Source organism: Canis lupus, chromosome 6 (assembly GCF_011100685.1).
Source record: "Canis lupus familiaris isolate Mischka breed German Shepherd chromosome 6, alternate assembly UU_Cfam_GSD_1.0, whole genome shotgun sequence".
In the NCBI taxonomy this organism is placed as follows: domain Eukaryota; kingdom Metazoa; phylum Chordata; class Mammalia; order Carnivora; family Canidae; genus Canis; species Canis lupus.
In genome coordinates, this window is record NC_049227.1 from 11,858,373 (window position 1) to 11,877,037 (window position 18,665).

Here is an 18,665-nt window from a genome sequence, read left to right on the forward strand (position 1 = left end):
ATTCCCTAAAGAACCAATAGGAGGAACTCAAACGGTAGTCTGTCCATCCCTGCTCCCAGCAACAGCGCTGACAGCAGTCCATTAGTGAACAAATGGATAAACCAAAGGTCATCTGTGCACAGTGGGATGTCAGCCAGACCAGGAAGGGGACTCTGACATGTGCTACGGCCTGGACTGAACTTGGGGACACTATGCTCAATGAAAGGACAAACAATTGCCTGATTCCACTTTTGTGAGTTCCCTAGAGCAAGCACATTGGGGTGTGGGCAGGGGGCACTAGAATGGAGGTGACCAGGGGCTGCGGGAGTGGAGGGAAAAGCTATTCCTTAATGGAGAAGGAGTTCATGTCCGGGATGATGAAAAAATTCTGAGTACAGATGGTGGTAACAGACACACAGCATTCTGAACTATCTGCCACCACTGAATGCATACTTACAAATGGTTACAATGATAAATATCATGTTACATAATTAAAAACCTTTTAAAACACAATTCTGCTCTAGGAAGGCTATTTCTGTCCCTTGAGGAGGAGCCTCCCCCACCCAACCAACACAGTAATAATGAAACGAGAACTTGTGTTGTGACATGGGCAGAGGAAACCTGCCAGACGACAGGGCAGTGCTGTGGGTGGCTGCCCCTCTGGGGGGCACAGGGCGGGAGGGCCTTGTGTGCTGGATGCTGCCCTGTACCTTGCTGAGAGGAGGTCACATGGTGTAGCTCTCTTTACCACATGGTGAAGCTTCTCTTCACAATATATTACTCCCATCAAGGGAAGAAGAGCATTCAACTGGGGTTCATAACTGTGTGGCCTCTGGCCGTCCCTTGATGGCTCTGAATCTGCTCCTTCCTCTTAAAAAACAAAAGCAGCCTCGAGAGGTTGCCATGAGAATTTCTACTAAAAGAACAAAAAGCCCTTACTTTGAACAGCACTTGGCACATGGTAGCTATCTATTGTAGGGTTAGCATTCACAGAGATTCAGAGTTGGAAAAATCCTGACCCTTTTGAGCTTCTCCTTAATGGAACATTCCTGAACACACACCCCAGGGCTTGTACCTTGTGTGCCGAACAGTCTTGCACCCCACATTCTAAGCTGAGGGTCTCACTCTCCGCTGACAGGTCCGTGAGGATGTCCTACAAAGAGTACAAGGGAAGAGGCTGTTGGGATGGACTGTGCGTGGAGGTTGGGGGCAGGTCCCTCTGAAGGATGGCAGAGAGGGCCAGCATTCTGGGTCACACTGCTGAGGGAGGGAAACCCAGGTGGCCAGGAAGCTCCTGAGGGACCCAGAGTGTGTGTGTGTGGGGGGAACGACACGTGGCTAAGACACACTTTCTGCCTTCCCTCACTGCACACCTCTTCTAAGTACCCACGAAGGAGAGAGCCCTGTACCTAGGTTTTGAACAAAGCATGGTTCCTGTCCTCAAGGGGCTACCAACAGATCACTGAAACCTAAGGGAGGGTAAGAGATGCATCAGAGGGGGTATGTGTGCTGTAGGACAGGGGTGGCGGGTGGGGAGCTTCCTGGAGGAGGTGGCAGACTAAGCAGAGACTAAAGGAAAAACTTGCTCTCAGGAAACAGAAAGAGGTGGGCAATGCTCACCTAAGGGGCTGGCAGGACTCAAGGCAGAGCATCTGAGCAAAGAAGCACGGGATCCCTGGGTGGCGCAGCGGTTTGGCGCCTGCCTTTGGCCCAGGGCGCGATCCTGGAGACCCGGGATCGAATCCCACATCGGGCTCCCAGTGCATGGAGCCTGCTTCTCCCTCTGCCTGTGTCTCTGCCTCTCTCTCTCTCTCTCTCTGTGACTATCATAAATAAATTAAAAAAAAAAAAATTAAAAAAGAAGCTGGCAATGGCCAGGCACATGGGTGCTAAGAGGGGCTGAGGGCAGAGCCCAAGAGGCGGGTGTATCCCCAGGACCCAGTACAGTTAACCTGCTGGGGGCGGGACTCCATAGCTAGACCCTGCAAAGCTCAAGGGGCCTTTGGGGCATTGGAGAACCACTGGCAAGCTGAGTGCAGGGTAGGAACTGGCAAGGCAGGCTGGGGTCAGGTCACAAAGCACCAACAGTGCTGTGATAAGACATACGAATTTTCTATTAAAAAGTAATGAGGGTGGGGTGCCTGGGCAGCTCAGTTGGTTAAGGGTCTGCCTTAGGCTTAGGTCCTGGATCCCAGGGTCCTGGCATTGAGCCCCCACATCAGGCTTCTGCTCAGCGGGGAGTCTGCTTCTCGCTCTCCCTCTGCCCCTCCTCCAGCTCACATGCTCTTTCTCTTAAATCCTTAAAAAAAAAAATGTAATGGGGGGCAAGGGAAGTTTCTAAGAAGCAGTGGTAACATCTGAAACATGTTCTAGAAAAAGTTCTCTGTGGACAGTATGAGGACTGACTGGGGAAGACCAGAGATAGGGACCAAGATAGAAAACTGCTTCCCTGGCCCAGGAAGGGGAGCAGGGCCACAATCAGAGCCGTAGCACCTCGAATTAGAGACAAGCAGAGAGACCTGAGGAGGAAGCCAGGAGACAAAGTGAGGACAACTCCACTGTTCCTTCAGGGGCCAACTGGGGGATGCTGCAGAATTACTAGAAACAGGACCTGGAGAAGGTGAGGCGTCCTGCTTTCTAGGTGCGGGGTCCTGGCTGCCACCCTGAGCTGCAAGCCCTCCGCTACAGCGGGTGAGGGCTCACACTGTGGTGTCTCAGTATGCTTTCCGGGTCAGCAAGGAAGTGAGAACCAGGAAATGAGACTGAAGAAGGGCCAAAAACAAACCAGACAGCATGACACAAAATCAGAGAGAAGCAGCCACCCAGTAGCTCCATGGGGCAGAGAAGCGGGGAGAGGCAGGCCTGAAGGCAGCTTGCTGGCTCTGGACGGACACATGGCTGGTCCCGAGGCCCCTGCAGGGAGAGCCAGGAGGGGAGGGGCAAGGGGAGCAGCTCAGGGGAGTCTAGTGGGAGCCTCTGGAGGAGCTCCTCGAGTGGGGAACCTAACCCTGATGGTTGTTTCTGGCATTTCTCACTTAAAAGGAAATGACTATTCATTTTTTTTCCAAAGGGAGAATTTCACAAGACTGGGCGGCTTCTGCATTTTCTACAACGGTGTTTTCTGCTGCTCTAACTGATGTGTCCTCTATCCTCATTTCCTATGGGCCTCCTGGCACCTGCAGCTCACTGTTCACCCCACCCCTTGTCCCCAGCTCCCGAGCATCAGGCTCCTTACCTGGAGAGACATGGTACCTCTCACAGCTACCACAACAGATTCTTTCCTATGGTCCAGGGCCACTAAGAAGGGGAGCTCATAGACCTGAAGGTGAGGGAAAGAAGCGTGAGGCCTTGACAGGGAGAGCGTGCAGCTATGGGGCCGTGTTAGGCCGGTCTGCCATCACTAACAGCTTGGCAACAGTTCTTCAACAGAAGGAGGGCTACATAACAACACAGGATGGTATCCCTATGAAGACTTCTGGCTCCAGCTAGTGTTAAGCCCACGTGGGGCCTAGAAGCCCCCCTGGAATAGTATGCAAATCGCATGTGTGCCTGTGCATGCGTGTGTGTCTACACATATTTTTGGGGGGCAAGAACTTATAACTTCCATCATTATCTTGAAGGATCCCGGGACCCTACAGAAGTTATGAAACACCGTTATTCTGACCTTGTCATGAAAGCTTATGTGAATGAAGTCCCTGTACTGCAGTCCTGTCGTATGCAGGATGGAGCCAAAATGACAGTGGAGCTGATCACCTCCAACCAAGTCATATTCTGTTGTCCTGTTTCTACAACTAAAAAATAGGCAAAGGCATTAGTTGCTGTACCACTTAGCAGATAATGTCAATCCCCACTGCCTTGTTTCCCCAGCAAACACAAGGACCAGAGTTCACAATTTTCAGGACTTACTCTGGCTACTGGAAAACTGCTCTATTTCTGTGCATAGTTTTTACTAAAGTTTTGACTTCTGGAATCATGTTACTGTTTTAAAATTCAAAAACTAGGGATCCCTGGGGGGCTCAGCAGTTTAGCACCTGCCTTTGGCCCGGGGAGTGATCCTGCAGTCCCGGGATCGAGTCCCACATCGGGCTCCCTGCATGGAGCCTGCTTCTCCTTCTGCCTGTGTCTCTGCCTCTCTCTCTCTCTCTCTTTATATGTCTATCATGAATAAATAAATACAATCTTAAAAAAAAAAAATTCGAAAACTAGGGCAGCCCAGGTGGCTCAGCAGTTTAGTGCCGCCTTCAGCCCAGGGCCTGATCCTGGAGTCCTAGGATCGAGTCCCACATCAGGCTCCCTGCATGGAGCCTGCTTCTCCCTCTGCCTGTGTCTCTGCCTCTCTCTCTTTCTCTGTGTCTCTCATGAATAAATTTTAAAAAATATTTTTTAAAATTCCGGAACTAAATTCTATTAAGAACAAGTGAGACTCTCAAATCTCCAGGAATGGGACAAACTGGCATCTTGTGCTTCCTGATATGATGGACTGAGAAGGGTATGGTATTCTTCCTGGCACATTCCTGCCAAAAAAAGGTAAACTCAACTTTAATCCAGAACAAACCATCAGGTAAATACAAATTGAGGGCCATTCACAAAATACCTAGATTGTCCTTTCAAAATGTCAAATTATGCAAGACAAGAAACTACCAATGTTCCAAACGGAAAAAGACTAGGGATGAGGGGCACCTGGGTGGCTCAGTGAAGCGTCTGCCTTTGGGTTGGGTCATGATCCTGGGGTCCTATGATTGAGCCCCTCCCTTAAGGGGCTCCCCGCTCAGCAGGAGTCTGCTTTTCCCTCTCCATCTGCTCCTCCCCCTGCTTAAAGACTAGGGATGCATGATAACCAACTGCAATGCATAAGCCTGAAGTAGAGGAAAAATTGCCATAAAGGATACTATTGGGACAACTGGAAAAATGTGAATACAAAATGTAAATGAGGTATTGCTTAATACTAGCTCTCCTGGCACACAACCATATCATAGTTATGTAAAAGGTCCTTGTTCTTAAGAAACAGAGGCTGAAACAGTTGGAAATAAGGGGCACGCCTCTGCCACTAAACTTCCAGTGGTTTGGGAGGAAGCAAGAGTGACACAGCATATGTGATTACAATGAGTCACAATTGGTGGCTCCAGATAAAGAATCTATGGGAGTTCTCAGCACTGTTCTGACAGTTTTGAAACATTTCAAAACAAAGTTTTTGGAAAGGAGAAACAGGATTATTCTTAGGATGAAGTGTGGGCACCATAGGAGTGACAAGCAGAAGGCGGGGGCCTCGGGCATGCCCACCTACCAGTCCCCACCAATCTTGCAGAGCCCTGTGAAGGGGTTCCGATAGATGTAGAGGGGCCATCCATAGGCCGCTGCTGCAAACTGCATGTAATGGTGACAATTTGCTAACTCTGCGTCCAAATCAGCTTCCTGGAACGGAAGAAAAAAAGCTTTTTGTTTCAGGGAACCCATTATGGACAAGATCATAACCTGGATTTGAACTCTTGACCTTCCTTTCCTCACAGAATAGACCTCTCGGCAGACTTTCACAAGGAAAACTGCTCCTTAAACACAGACTGAGACAGACCCCTCATTTAGAAGAATGCAGCAAGTATGGTGGAAAAAAATCCCTAATGACTTTCGTGCCTCATTCTGGAACGAGCCAGTGACTGTGCCAGAAGCACACGGGGAGAGCAGACCACTGGGCCCTTGTAACAATAAGTAAGCATGGAAGACCCGGGCGTCTATATGAGATGCAGAGAAATACATATATCCAGGTGCAACCTTCTCTTTCAGAAGCATGAACATCTGTGACAGGAAAACAACTCCAGAAAAACTCTGCTCCCTTGGTGCAGAGAAGAAAGCAAACACACCCAGGGAGAAACAGGCCCCATCCCAGAAAGAATTTTTGCTATGTAGACTTCAGTTGCCAATTTCCTAAAATAATGAAGTGGCCAGGAATGGGCTCCTTCAACCTGAGCTCCAGGTGAGGAGATGCCTCACCTGATGAGAGATACAACTAGCAGAAGCCACACATCAGATTCCAAGCCAACTGCTTCTGAAATTGTTGCTGGCTAGTTTTGTTTTTTTGAAGATGTATAAATAGGTATAAATGTCAAAACTTTACAACCCAACACAAAGGGGCTTACCTGGGGGGGCCCTGGGGAATGGCTGATCACCTCATCAGGCTCCTGGCCGTTCCTAATATTGTCTTGTTGCTGATGGAGAAGAGTGAGGCCTGCTGCAATGTCGCTGGGCACCAGATCGGTGTCCTGGATGAAAACAGCAGCTTGTCATGAAACTCATCAGATACTGCCCATTAGTTCCTTAAAACCCAGTTTAATACAGTTCACACATACACACACAGTTATGTGTAATGAGGCACCTTAGGGCAGCCCCGGTGGCGGAGCGGTTTAGCACCGCCTGCAGCCGAGGGCTTGATCCTGGAGACCCGGGATCGAGTCCCATGTCAGGCTCCCTGCATGGAGCCTGCTTCTCTCTCTGCCTGTGTCTCTGCCCAACGCCCCCACTTCTCTGAATAAATACATAAAAAATCTTAAAAAAAAAAAAAAAAAAAAAAGAGGCACCTTAAAAGTATTTTCAAGACTCCTACACGTTAGCTTAATGATTTTTACTGTCCTGCCCTCAGACAAATCCACCGGAGAAACAAATACTGCTGAGCTCTTATTTTCAAATTTCATTTCAAGTCACTTAACTACTTACTACTTCACATCTTTTGTATAGTTGGGAGCAAACGGATCAGTAAGCTCACCATCTTTGTAGTAATGGCCAATTTTAGCCCAAATTTAGACTCTTGCTCAAGATGTTGTGACTTTGTTCAGAGAGTCCCCAGTAGAGATTTAAGAGGCTCAACTTCTCACTGGCCGCAGCAAGCCTCCGAAAGAACCTCAAACTAGGGAAACAACAGAAAGGGTCTCATGCACCCAACTGTTTCTGTCTCCTTCAAGAGGATGCCTTGGCTGCCTCCAGGCACTTCCAGCTCATAGGGAAGGACCAGGCACTGACCACGCGGCCCCTGAGCTATCAGTTCTTCCATCTTAAGACCAGACCGAAGCACTCCTTTATGGTTAGTTTAGGGAGATGTGTGGTGGCCTGGTGCCAGCCTACAGGGCCAGCCCAGGGCCCTGCAGACACACCACATCCTCCCCCACAAAGAGGCAAGGAAGGACCAGCAGTGTGCAAGATGTCAGGAGAACTGCTCCCCCTTACCTAATCTCAATACTGAACACAACAGTTTACCAGAGAATATTACATAAAAACACTGGATGTGAAAGAAAATGAGTATTTTTTTTTTTTTAATTTATGATAGGCACACAGTGAGAGAGAGAGAGGCAGAGACACAGGCAGAGGGAGAAGCAGGCTCCATGCACCGGGAGCCTGCTGTGGGATTCGATCCCGGGTCTCCAGGATCGCGCCCTGGGCCAAAGGCAGGCGCCAAACCGCTGCGCCACCCAGGGATCCCGAAAATGAATATTTTTAAATCACAGGAGAAACTGCTCTGGAACGAAAACACCTTCTGGCACTATAATGACATATTCAAACTCCCCTTCAAAAGTAGAATAATCTGGGATCCCTGGGTGGCGCAGCAGTTTGGCGCCTGCCTTTGGCCCAGGGCGCGATCCTGGAGACCCGGGATCGAATCCCACATCGGGCTCCCGGTGCATGGAGCCTGCTTCTCCCTCTGCCTATGTCTCTGCCTCTCTCTCTCTCTCTCTCTCTCTGACTATCATAAATAAATTAAAAAAAAAAAAAAAAAACAAAAGTAGAATAATCTTAGGATGCCTGGGTGGCTCAGGAGTTGGGCACCTGCCTTCAGCTTAGGTTGTGATCCTGGGATCCAGGATCGAGTCCCATATCAGTCTCCCTGCATGGAGCCTGCTTCTCCCTCTGCCTGTGTCTCTGCCTCTCTCTTTGTGTCTCTCATGAATAAATAAATAAATCTTTAAAAAAAAAAAAAAGGAATAATCTCAACCCACCCCCACCCCCCAAAAAAACCCAGCAGAAGAATCTCTCATTTCTATCATGCTCTGACGTAGTAAACAAGGTCTGACTGATACCACCTCGGATGCAGGACACTGCCTGTGCCTGGCACCTGCAGAAGACCAGCTGGATGGAGGACACGGGATTCAGACAACTGGCAAATCATCCCCAAAATATCTGGGTTCCATTATTTAACTCCTTAAAAACAACTTAAAATCTGGACAATGTAATGGACAGGTAGCAACACCCAGACGCATCACCCAGAGAGACAGGGTCAGTAAGAGCAGGGCTAATGCTCCCTAGGGTCTCCCCGACTCTGCCACACCACAGACTACACATGTGCGAGAGGTATTTTACATGAACAGGGGATTAGCTCCAAACAGATGATTCATCTTAACATGACATTTACTTAGGAAAAAGAGACGAAAGCAGACCCCTTCAGCTTACTGAAAAGTAGGTTGAGAAAAGCTCTGCCGTACTCGAAAAAGCAACTCGAGTATGGTCGTCATTCCCAACGCAACAGCACAGGAACTTGATTCTGGTTTCCCACACGCTGGTAGCTGCTGTCTTGAGGCCACTGAATAGCTGGCTCGACTCATGACTGTCCAAGTGATTGGGGCCAGCAGAGGGATAGGGAGCCATTTTCCCCCCAAGGGGGTCAAACACAACGATGATGGTGACCACAGTGGAAATGATGATGATCCAGCTGCAAAAGAGAGAGAGAGAGGGTGTGATGACCTTGGATCCCACATGCAGACTCAGGAGCCATGGTTCCCTCTTCAGGGTTCAGTTTTTTCATCTGTACAGCTGTGGCTCTCAATACCTAGGAAAATGTGGATCTCCTAGAACCAGGCTGAGGTGAGCAATTTGTTTCTTCTAGAAAGTTCTTTATGAGCCCATGGCTGATCCAGGCCCCCCCAAAATCAGAGCCTTAGAAGTGAATACCACAAAAAAAAGGAGGTGCCTGGTAGGCAGTTGTAGCCCAGGCATGTGTATAGCTGGAACCTGCTCTCCATGGTCCACTCACCACAACCCAAGCCCTCAACTCCTCAGGGCCTTGGAGTTCTTCTCGGTAAAACCAAAAGAACTTTGCCACATTATGGGATACTCTGATGGCTCTTTTATGCACATGTGTAAGTATTTCTAGATTGTCCCCAGTGTGCCAGGCCCTGTGGTTCATGAATGCGTGTACCTCGGGAAGATGCATCTCTGCAAAGGGCCTCTGCTGTCCCTGAGTGTGTGGCACGGGAAGGGCAGTGTCAGCACGAGTGTCCAGAAGGGAAAGTAACTAGATCGGTTCTAATCCCGAGTCCTGTGCATGAGTCCCTGTCACAGTTCCTGCCTGATACCATGTTTCTTCTCATCCTGCCTTCAGTTTTTGCCTTTGATCCGGTCTTCGGGTTTTCTTCCTTCTTATAATAGAATGGATGGAATGCAGAAGAATAAGAACCAGCAAGAAAGAAAATGACAACAGATGCATAATGATGTGGGCTATCTTCAGTGACTCAGAAAGGTCTTTTTCCTTATACCTCAAATGCATCTGAGACAAGAAATGGAAAGAGAAGACGGAATGCCTCACCTGATGACAACGGTGGCAATGATACCGTTCACCACCGTCTTGTCACACTGAACGTCGTCTGCTATCCAGGCAGCCCCCAGAGAAGCCCAGACCATTTCCGGCAGAAAGAGCGCTAGGCGGATGTAAAGCAGTTTGGACATAGATTTCCGTGGCCCAGGATTGCAGATGGTTCCTGAAACACAGAAGATACTCAATCTAGCACCCAGCTCCCTCAGAGACTTCCCTTCCACAGAACAGTGCATAGAGCATCTGTTAGTACTGGAGGCATGTCTGGCAGCTTCTACTTGTAATTGGAAATCAATGTGTAAGGCTAAGAGCAAGTGACCAAGTGATGATGGAAAGAGGACAAAAAGCCTCAGATTCATTTCCTAGAAATGACAAGGGTTTCAAGATATTTCAAGGTTCTAGCCAGGATGATGATATACTCATTGTCTAAACTGGGACACTTCTGAGAGAAGAAGGAGGTGTTAATAATTATGCTGGGACAACCGGCACACAACACAGCTGTCCTGGGCCAACAGACATACACGGTCACCTGAGTTTTAGAAAATAACTCCCCCATCTGCCTGAGACCTATGGTGTTCAGGCACCATCTGAAAGACTTATACCCATTATTCCGCAATCCTCACGACTCTAAAGATAGTCACTATCCCATTTTACAAATAAGGAAACTGAGGCTAAGAGCTTAGTAACTGCTTTCTAAAACATAACCCAGGGGGTGCCTCGGTGGCACAGTCAATTAAACCTCCCACTCTTGATTTCAGCTCAGGTCATGATCTCAGGGTCGTAAGACCAAGCCCTGAGTCGGGCTCTGCACTCAGCGGAGAGTCTGCTGAGATTCTCTCTCCCTCTCCCCAAATTCTCTCTCTCAGATAAATAAATGAAATCTTAAAAGAAACAAAACAAAAACAAAACACAATCCAGGTCTGCATGGTCCCGGCTTCTCTGTCTCACCAATGTCTGCACTTTTGGGACATGAAAAATTCTGACATGTGAGAACACTTACAGCCTAATGTGCAGGCGGAGCCTTTTTACCTTGTGTCTCAAACAAACCCAAGTATCCGTAGAGGTCCGTGTGCTATAATTCCTGATGTAAAACATCAACCCTCTCCCTCTGAGAAAAAGTTGTGATAAATACCAATTTAAGCAATATAAAAATACCACGATTAAAACAAAAATACTGGAAACAAACTCCAAAACAGTGAATGAAGACAATCTAAAATGTAAAGAATGATTTGATGAGGAAACAGCTTTTATGTTCCAAAAAATCACCTTCCATTAGGATGGATTACTTAGAGTCACACTTTAAAATTTTTTTTTTTTTTTTTTAGATTTTATTTATTTATTCATGAGAGACACAGAGAGAGAGAGGCAGAGACACAGGCGGAGGGAGAAGCAGGCTCCATGCAGGGAGCCCGACGCGGGACTCGATCCTGGATCTCCAGGATCACGCCCTGGGCTGAAGGCGGCGCCAAACCGCTAAGCCACCCAGGCTGCCCCACACTTTAAAATGTTAAGACACTATCCAGCCTCAGTTTGGGCACAAAGTCAAAATTCAAGGCAACCAAAACAGCACATTCTCTCTGAGGGGCAAAGAGCACACGCTCTATTTGGGGTCTGCTGCTAATAATAGTGGCTAACCCAAAAAAACAGAAACACCATCTGGATGGCTCCAAAGTAAGGAATGAGGCCCTGACAAGCACCTGGGCCTGATACTCGGTGAATGAAATAAAGATGGAAATAAGAAAGCAGAAAATGGAGTTCTGGGTAGGATTCCAAAAAGAAATCAAGATACTGAAAAACTCTCCCTTGTATAGTCATACCCACCTCTGAAAACACTGTTATTTTATTTAGAGAAGAGACCTTCCTCCCAAGACAAAGTGTGACTCCTGTGGGCGCTGTGATACTGAGGCCCCATAATTAATGAGTAGAACTTCCTCCCTGAATGCAAGGTCTTCAGCATAGCCTTGGTCTGCATCAGGCAGAACCATTTACACAAAGATCACAAAAGGAAGGCCTGTGTCACAGTTCTTTGGTTCAACACCTCAACACACTGCAGCAATCTTCTCCAATGTGAGATAAACAATGAGCTCCCAATACAAATACAGAGGAGATGCAAGGAAATGTCTTACAGTCAGGATCAAACACAGTGAACGGCACACCCTGGAGTTTGAGGGCGTGTCTTTTGCTGCCATCAAAACATGGTAGTCATGAGGCTGGACGTTCCCTAATTAAACCTCCCATATGGTAGAAACAGTACGATTTCACCAGGGAGGTTCTCAAATCAAAACTAGAAACTACCACAATATCAAGATTCTTTTTTTTTTTTTAAGATTTTATTTATTTATTCATGAGAGACAGAGAGAGGAAGAGAGAGAAGCAGGCTCCATGCAGGGAGCCTGACGTGGGACTCAATCCTGGACTCCAGTATCATGCCCTGGGCCAAAGGCAGGCACTCAACTGTTGAGCCACCCAGGTGTCCCACAGCCTCACCAACCAAATGTATTATGTGAATCTTTGCTATTTTGACTGAGGCTGCACATTTTTCATACTTAAAAAGCCATTTATATTTATTTTACCATTTGTGATCTTTGCCCATTTTTCTACTGATGGTTGGTCTTTTCCTTACCTATGACAGAACCCCATTATATATGAAAAAGATTGGCTCTTAGTTACAATTCTTCCCATGCCTTTTTTTTTTTTTTTTTACTTTATGGCATTTTCATTGAAATTTACTTAATATTTTTAATAAGGCATATGATATTTATAACAAACTGATATTTAAACTAATATGATTCATAAAATACTGTTTTTAATTCAGTCATAGTATCTGTAGCCACAAGTAACAAAAGGTGTACAAAGAGGAAGGCCCTGGGACCTCCTGCACTGGCTTCGGGACTGGATAGACAGGCATCACAGATCTCTTGTCTCTCACAGCTCTGCCCTCTTCAGTCAGCTCATCCTGGCTGTGAGAGGAAATACACCAGGAATTCAGCAGTTCATCCCTCTGCAGAATCACCCAGAATGAAAACAGTGTCTTGTTTTGGTTATTTCCTAGAGGAGCAAGGAAAAGACTCCCCCAGAACTTTCTGGAAAACTCCTGAATTTCACTGGCTCAAACTGGGTCACACAACTATTCCTGAACCAATCACTGACACATGAGGATCATTCCTGAGCTGGGTGGAGAGTTGGCTTCTCTGACACCATATTTCACATGTGAGGGGCGGGGGAATGTCCCAAATAAAACTGGGTTCTGTCTGGAAGAGGCCACTGGGTAGGCAACCCACCCAGAACACACAAAGCTGGCACAGAATGCCTAACACATACTGTCAGATGTTTTCTGAGCTCTGGCTGGGAGTATGAGATGGTGCAGGCATTAGGCAAGTGCTTAGGAGAGGAGCCTCAGTGAACATGGCCAGCCACTACAGGGTGTGAATGTGCCCTGATATCACCAAAAATATCTAAAGAAAAACACTAAAGGGAAAAAAAAGCTTATATTCCCGCTTCAAATCTGAACCCATTATTTCAGTGGCACACTTGGTCTCCTAACCAGAACAGGACATGAAAACAGAGGACCAATAAATGAGATGATGCCACCGCTAAAGGGACACCAACCTAAATACTTCATCTTTCAGAAACTCAGACTTCATTAAAAAGCTCCATAGTGGGATGCCTGGGTGACTCAGCGGTTGAGCATCTGTCTTTGGCTTGGGGCATGATCCCCATCCCAAGATCGAGTCCCACATTGGGCTCCCTGCATGGAGCCTGCTTCTCCCTCTATGTCTCTGCCTCTCTGTCTCTCATGAATAAATAAATAAAATCTTAAAAAAAAAAAACTCCATAGTTCGAGGGTACATGGCTGGCTCAGTCAGTAGAGCATGTAACTCTTGATCTCGGGGTCATGAGTCCCATGTTGGTCACAGTTTGTTTGTTTATTTTAAAGATTTCTTATTTATTTATTCATGATAGACTTAGAGAGAGAGAGAGAGGCAGAGACACAGGCAAAGGGAGAAGCAGGCTCCATACCGGGAGCCCGACGTGGGACTCGATCGTGGGACTCCAGGATCGCGCCCTGGGCCGAAGGCAGGCGCTAAACCGCTGAGCCACCCAGGGATCCCCTATTTATTTATTTTTTTTAAAGATTTTATTTATTTATTCATGAAAGACCCATAGAGAGAGAGAGAGACTGAGAGAGAGAGAGAGAGAGAGGCAGAGACACAGGCGGAGGGAGAAGCAGGCTCCATGCAGGGAGCCCGACGTGGGACTCAATCCCAGGTCTCCAGGATCAGACCCTGGGCTGAAGGCAGCGCTGAACCGCTGAGCCACCTGGGCTGCCCTAGAGTTTACTTTAAAAAGACAAAACAGGGATCCCTGGGTGGCGCAGCAGTTTGGCGCCTGCCTTTGGCCCAGGGCGCGATCCTGGAGACCCGGGATCGAATCCCACATCGGGCTCCCGGTGCATGGAGCCTGCTTCTCCCTCTGCCTGTGTCTCTGCTTCTCTCTCTCTCTCTGTGACTATCATAAATAAATAAAAAAATTAAAAAAAAAAAAAAAAAAGACGAAACAGGGTTCTTGGGTGGCTCGGTCAAGTAAGGGTCCGACTACTGGTTTCAGCTCAGGGCATGATCTCAGGGTCATGAGGTTGAGCCCCTGCATCAGGCTCCGTGCTCAGTGCAGAGTCTGCTTGGGATTCTATCTCTCCCTTTGCCCCCCCACTACCACTCACACTCTCTAAAAAACACCACCACACTACAACCACAACTCCACAGTGGTAAAGCCACACAGCGGGCACTGGCACACCACAAAACTGGGGCCTTCCTTGCTCTAGACATTTGTTCATGCATTCATGTTTCCAGGGGCATGCTAAAATACACAGAGCTCTCTTTTCCATACATTTCTCTGTAAGCAGGCACAAGCCACTCTTCCCAGTTTTCCAAAACCCTGTGGTGTTTCCCATGAAACACTTGGCCACTAACATTTCTCTATCACTCCCCATGAGCTATCCCCATCTTTTAAGTTGCAGATTGTCATTCCAAAGCATTAAGATCATGCCACCCAGTATATCAACTATTCCCTCCCAGTACTTTTACCATCTCCTGGAGTGTGTAAACATGCCATCCATAGCCCCACTCAAGCAATGGTGAAATGTGCTGGAGGGCAGCATGGTGTTCAGCCCTGCCTCTGATCAAGGTTTTAGTTACTAACACACTACCATGCTCAGCTCATCCTATGAACCTGAGCACTCATACAAGGAAGGCCCCCAACATTTGCAGTGAAGTGACTACAGAAAACTGTAACATGTAGAAGACAATAGTTATTAAGAATAGATGGAACTGGGATCCCTGGGTGGCGCAGCGGTTTGGCACCTGCCCCTGGCCCAGGGCGCGATCCTGGAGACCCGGGATTGAATCCCACATTGGGCTCCCGGTGCATGAAGCCTGCTTCTCCCTCTGCCTGTGTCTCTGCCTCTCTCTCTCTGTGTGACTATCATAAATAAATAAAATTAAAAAAAAAAAAAAAAGAATAGATGGAACTGTTACAACTCATTAATAAAGAGGACAAATAACCCAACTTAAAATAGGCCAAAGGATCTTAGTACACACATCGCCAAAGATGATATAAGAATGGCCAGTAAGCAGATGAGAGGATGCGCATCAAGGATACTAATGAGACACACCAGGATGGCTAAGATCAGAAATTGGACAATGTTAAGTATTGCCAAGGGTGTAGAGACACTGAAATTATAAACTGAAAGAAAGACAGTGTAGCTGCTTGGAAACCGGTTTGGCAGTTCCCCAAAATGTTAAACATAAGGTTACCAAATGATCTAGCAATTCCATGCCTCCACATATATCCAAGAGAAGTGGAAACTTGTCCATACTAAAACACCTGTGTGAAAGTTCATAGTAGCACTATTTGTAACAGCCCCAAAATGTAATAACCCTAAATGTTCAACTACTGACAAATGGATAAGCAAAATGTGGCAAATCCATTCAACGTAATTTTTAAATTTTTAAAATTTCTTTGAGAGCAAGCGAGCACGAACAGTGTGTGTGTGGGGGGGTTACAGAAAGAGAAAGAGAGAGAAGCAGACTCCCCACAGCCTGACATAGGGCTTGATCCCAGGACCCTGGATCATGACCTGAGCAGGAGGCAGAAGCTTAACCGGCTGAGCCCCCAGAAGCCCCCCATTCAATGTATTACTGAGTCGTAAGAGGAATGAAGAGCTGACACACACTAAAATGTGCATAAACCTTGAAAACATCATGATAAGCTTAAGAGGCCAGACCAAATGGCCACATAGTGGATGATTCCAACTGTATGAGCCAGAATAGGCAGATCTATAGAGAGAAAGATTAGTGGATGGCTAGGACTGAGGAAACTGGGGGGTAATGGGGAGTGATCCCTCATGGGTATAGGATTTCTTTTGGGGGTGATGAAAATGTACTAGAATTGCGGTGATGGCTGTGTAATTCTGTGAATATACTAAAAATTCACAGACTTGTTACACTCTAAATGGGTGAACTGTATGGTATTTGAATTATATGTCAATAAATTCCTATCCTTTACCTTTCATGCTGACACACACGATGGCAGACACTGTACATATAATAACTGCCAAGAGAACGATAAGAACGATCAAGTAACTGCTGAGCAGAACTCCACCTGCACAGTCCAGCTTCCCTCTGTGCATGAGATACAAAGTCAAAATGCCAATCCACCTGCCAAGAGATAGGGAGGGTCAGAAATGGAAACCAGGGAACTACATCATAAAACATTACAAAAAGAAAGAAAAGGAGTTAATATTTAAACAAAAAAAATCTTAAAGGAGTTAATATTTCCCAAAACAAGGTGAAGTTTGCTTTCAAATACAATTTTCTTCAATAAAAGATCTACTAAAACAAAAATAAAAGATTAGAGTATGACTTTTTAAAAAAAAAACTGAACTTTAAAAAAAAAAAACTGAACTTTATACTTCCTATGCTTACATGATTGTTCCTTTTTTATTCCTGCTGTAGTTCCTAAGAGGCACTGAATGCCATAAGCAAGCAAATATAATGTGAGCTGCTGAAAAAAAGCACAGCCCCACAGGACTCAGAAATATGCGAGCGTAAATCAACAAAATACATGCTTGCTAAATTATTAACAAGATAATGTTTACTCCTGGGGACAAACAAGAAATTGACAAACACACATTGTAATCTGCTGTGTGTAATACAAAAAAATAAAAAATAAAAAAAAAAACAGGAGGTGGGAATCAAGTTATGCCAAGATGTTCCATAGTGAACAGTGATGAACTTGCAAGGCCACATACTGCCGACTTCTTTATTTTGTAATTCAGTGCGGAATAAGGAAAGAGCACCAAGCAATGCAAAGTAACAGTGATGGATCACTGGAGGTGTTTCACCAAAGGGCAGAGCACCGCTGTATTAAGGATTCGAGCCCAGGGGTGGAATCTGGGCTCTATTAGGAGACTGGGTCTGGAGACAAATAGTGGGAAATGATCTCGGAGAGACGTGGCTCTTAAAACTATGAAATTACGGAGGGGTCTCTTCCAATATTCCTTTGCCCTCAAGAATCCACTCTTCAGTAACAGAGGTGCTGTATTATTCTCTGCTCACACTCTCTGGGAGCAGACTTGAGGCGCCCAATTCACTGCCCATAGGTTGCACGCTTTGTGCCAGGCCTGGCTGCTCCCCAGGGAATTCAGCCGCCACCGGTACAGAAGGCTACTATTTCCCATCCTTTCCTCTGGCGGACACCAGATGCCCTGTGTTTCCATGCCGAGCGCCGTAATGATGCAAGTGCCTGCTCTTGGCTCGGGGAAGCCGATCCCGAGGCCACGGCCATGGGTCGGCGACCACGTCCTGGAGGCTCCCGGGGCCAGGCCCCTCAGTGCCGCAAGCGGCGGGGGCCCAAACAGGGGACCCCGGGCCCGGCCTCCCCGCTCCGGCCTCAGTGTGCCCTCCGAGAAAAGGGGAGAGCAGAGCGGCAGGACGCCGGTCCTCGTAGGTCTCGCGCGGTGGAGAGGCCCGCACAGGAGAACGTGGGCACCGCGTGGGCGCGCACAGAGCCGGAGACACGGCCACTCCAACCCGCTCCGTCTGCGTCCCCCCAGCTCCCAGCCGCCCGCCCGGCAGCCCGCACAGCCTGCCGCCCTTACCACACCACTCTCAGGGACAGCTCGAAGAACCCCGGGAAGACCAGGTCGTCGCTGGCGATGGCCCAGCGCCGACCGAACAGCACCATCCCCGGCATGGCGGAGGCCCCGCTGCCCGGCCTCGGGGCGGCCGCCGCGCGCCGCTGGCCCTTCAGAGCCCCACTCCCTTCGGAACCCAAAGCCAAACTGACTGCGACTCAGCGCAGGCGCGAGCGAGGGTCGGGCCCGGCGCACGCGCACTGAGTCCCCGCGCCGCCGTGGGGCCCTCCGCGCCTGCGCAGAGACGCTGACCCTGACGGGGCTGGCGCGGGTGGTCTTGCCAGCTGTCTTTCACGTGTGCAAAGTCCGTTCTAATAATATTCGCGTTTTGTAGATAAGGATTCTTCCGGGCCGGGAGGAATGAGCACACCTAGAGATCTACGGATGTTAATGGCGGAACTGGGGCTGCTCTCAGTTCACCCAGGCCTCAGATCAAGTGTCCCCCTCTCAAAGAGACCTTCCCTGGCCACCCTCCCTGAACAGCACATCCACCTGTTCCCATTCCCTTACTCTGCTTCAGTTTTCCTCCTAATATTTGATCGCTCCCTGACATTATACTGCGTTTGTACCTCTTTCCTCCCACCTTAGAGTGTAAATTGCATGAGCAATTTACCTCGTCCATCTTGTTTTACTGCTACGCTCATAATAGAGCACACTACCGGATATTTGATGAAATCATACAGGGAATTATAAGTGGGGAAGTTACAAGGTTTCTATAGAAAAAGAGAACTAGGGATCCCTGGGTGGTGCGGCGGTTTGGCGCCTGCCTTTGGCCCAGGGCGTGATCCTGGAGACCCGGAATCGAGTCCCACCTCGGGCTCCCTGCATGGGGCCTGCTTCTGTCTCTGCCTCTCTCTCTCTCTGTGACTATCATTAAAAAAATATATATATATATAAATATATATATATATTAGAAAAAAGAAA

General features: G+C 47.7%; 1 protein-coding gene across 2 annotated transcripts in view; it reads right to left on the bottom strand.

Moving 5' to 3' along the window:
* Positions 1-17,921, bottom strand: part of DAGLB (diacylglycerol lipase beta) — a 32,722-nt gene extending 14,801 nt beyond the window's left edge. Inside the window, exons 1-9 of one of the 2 annotated variants that reach the window (XM_038539486.1) lie at positions 17,706-17,921; positions 16,112-16,263; positions 9,542-9,713; positions 8,410-8,668; positions 6,111-6,233; positions 5,264-5,391; positions 3,644-3,770; positions 3,215-3,298; positions 1,055-1,132 (exon numbers count right to left, since the gene is read on the bottom strand). In XM_038539486.1, coding sequence (XP_038395414.1) covers positions 1,055-1,132; positions 3,215-3,298; positions 3,644-3,770; positions 5,264-5,391; positions 6,111-6,233; positions 8,410-8,668; positions 9,542-9,713; positions 16,112-16,263; positions 17,706-17,800 — 1,218 coding nt within the window. In that variant the 5' untranslated portion in view covers positions 17,801-17,921. The remainder of the gene's footprint in view (positions 1-1,054; positions 1,133-3,214; positions 3,299-3,643; positions 3,771-5,263; positions 5,392-6,110; positions 6,234-8,409; positions 8,669-9,541; positions 9,714-16,111; positions 16,264-17,705) is intronic. The other variant, XM_038539487.1, reaches the window with a different exon arrangement.
* Positions 17,922-18,665: the final 744 nt, after the last annotated feature.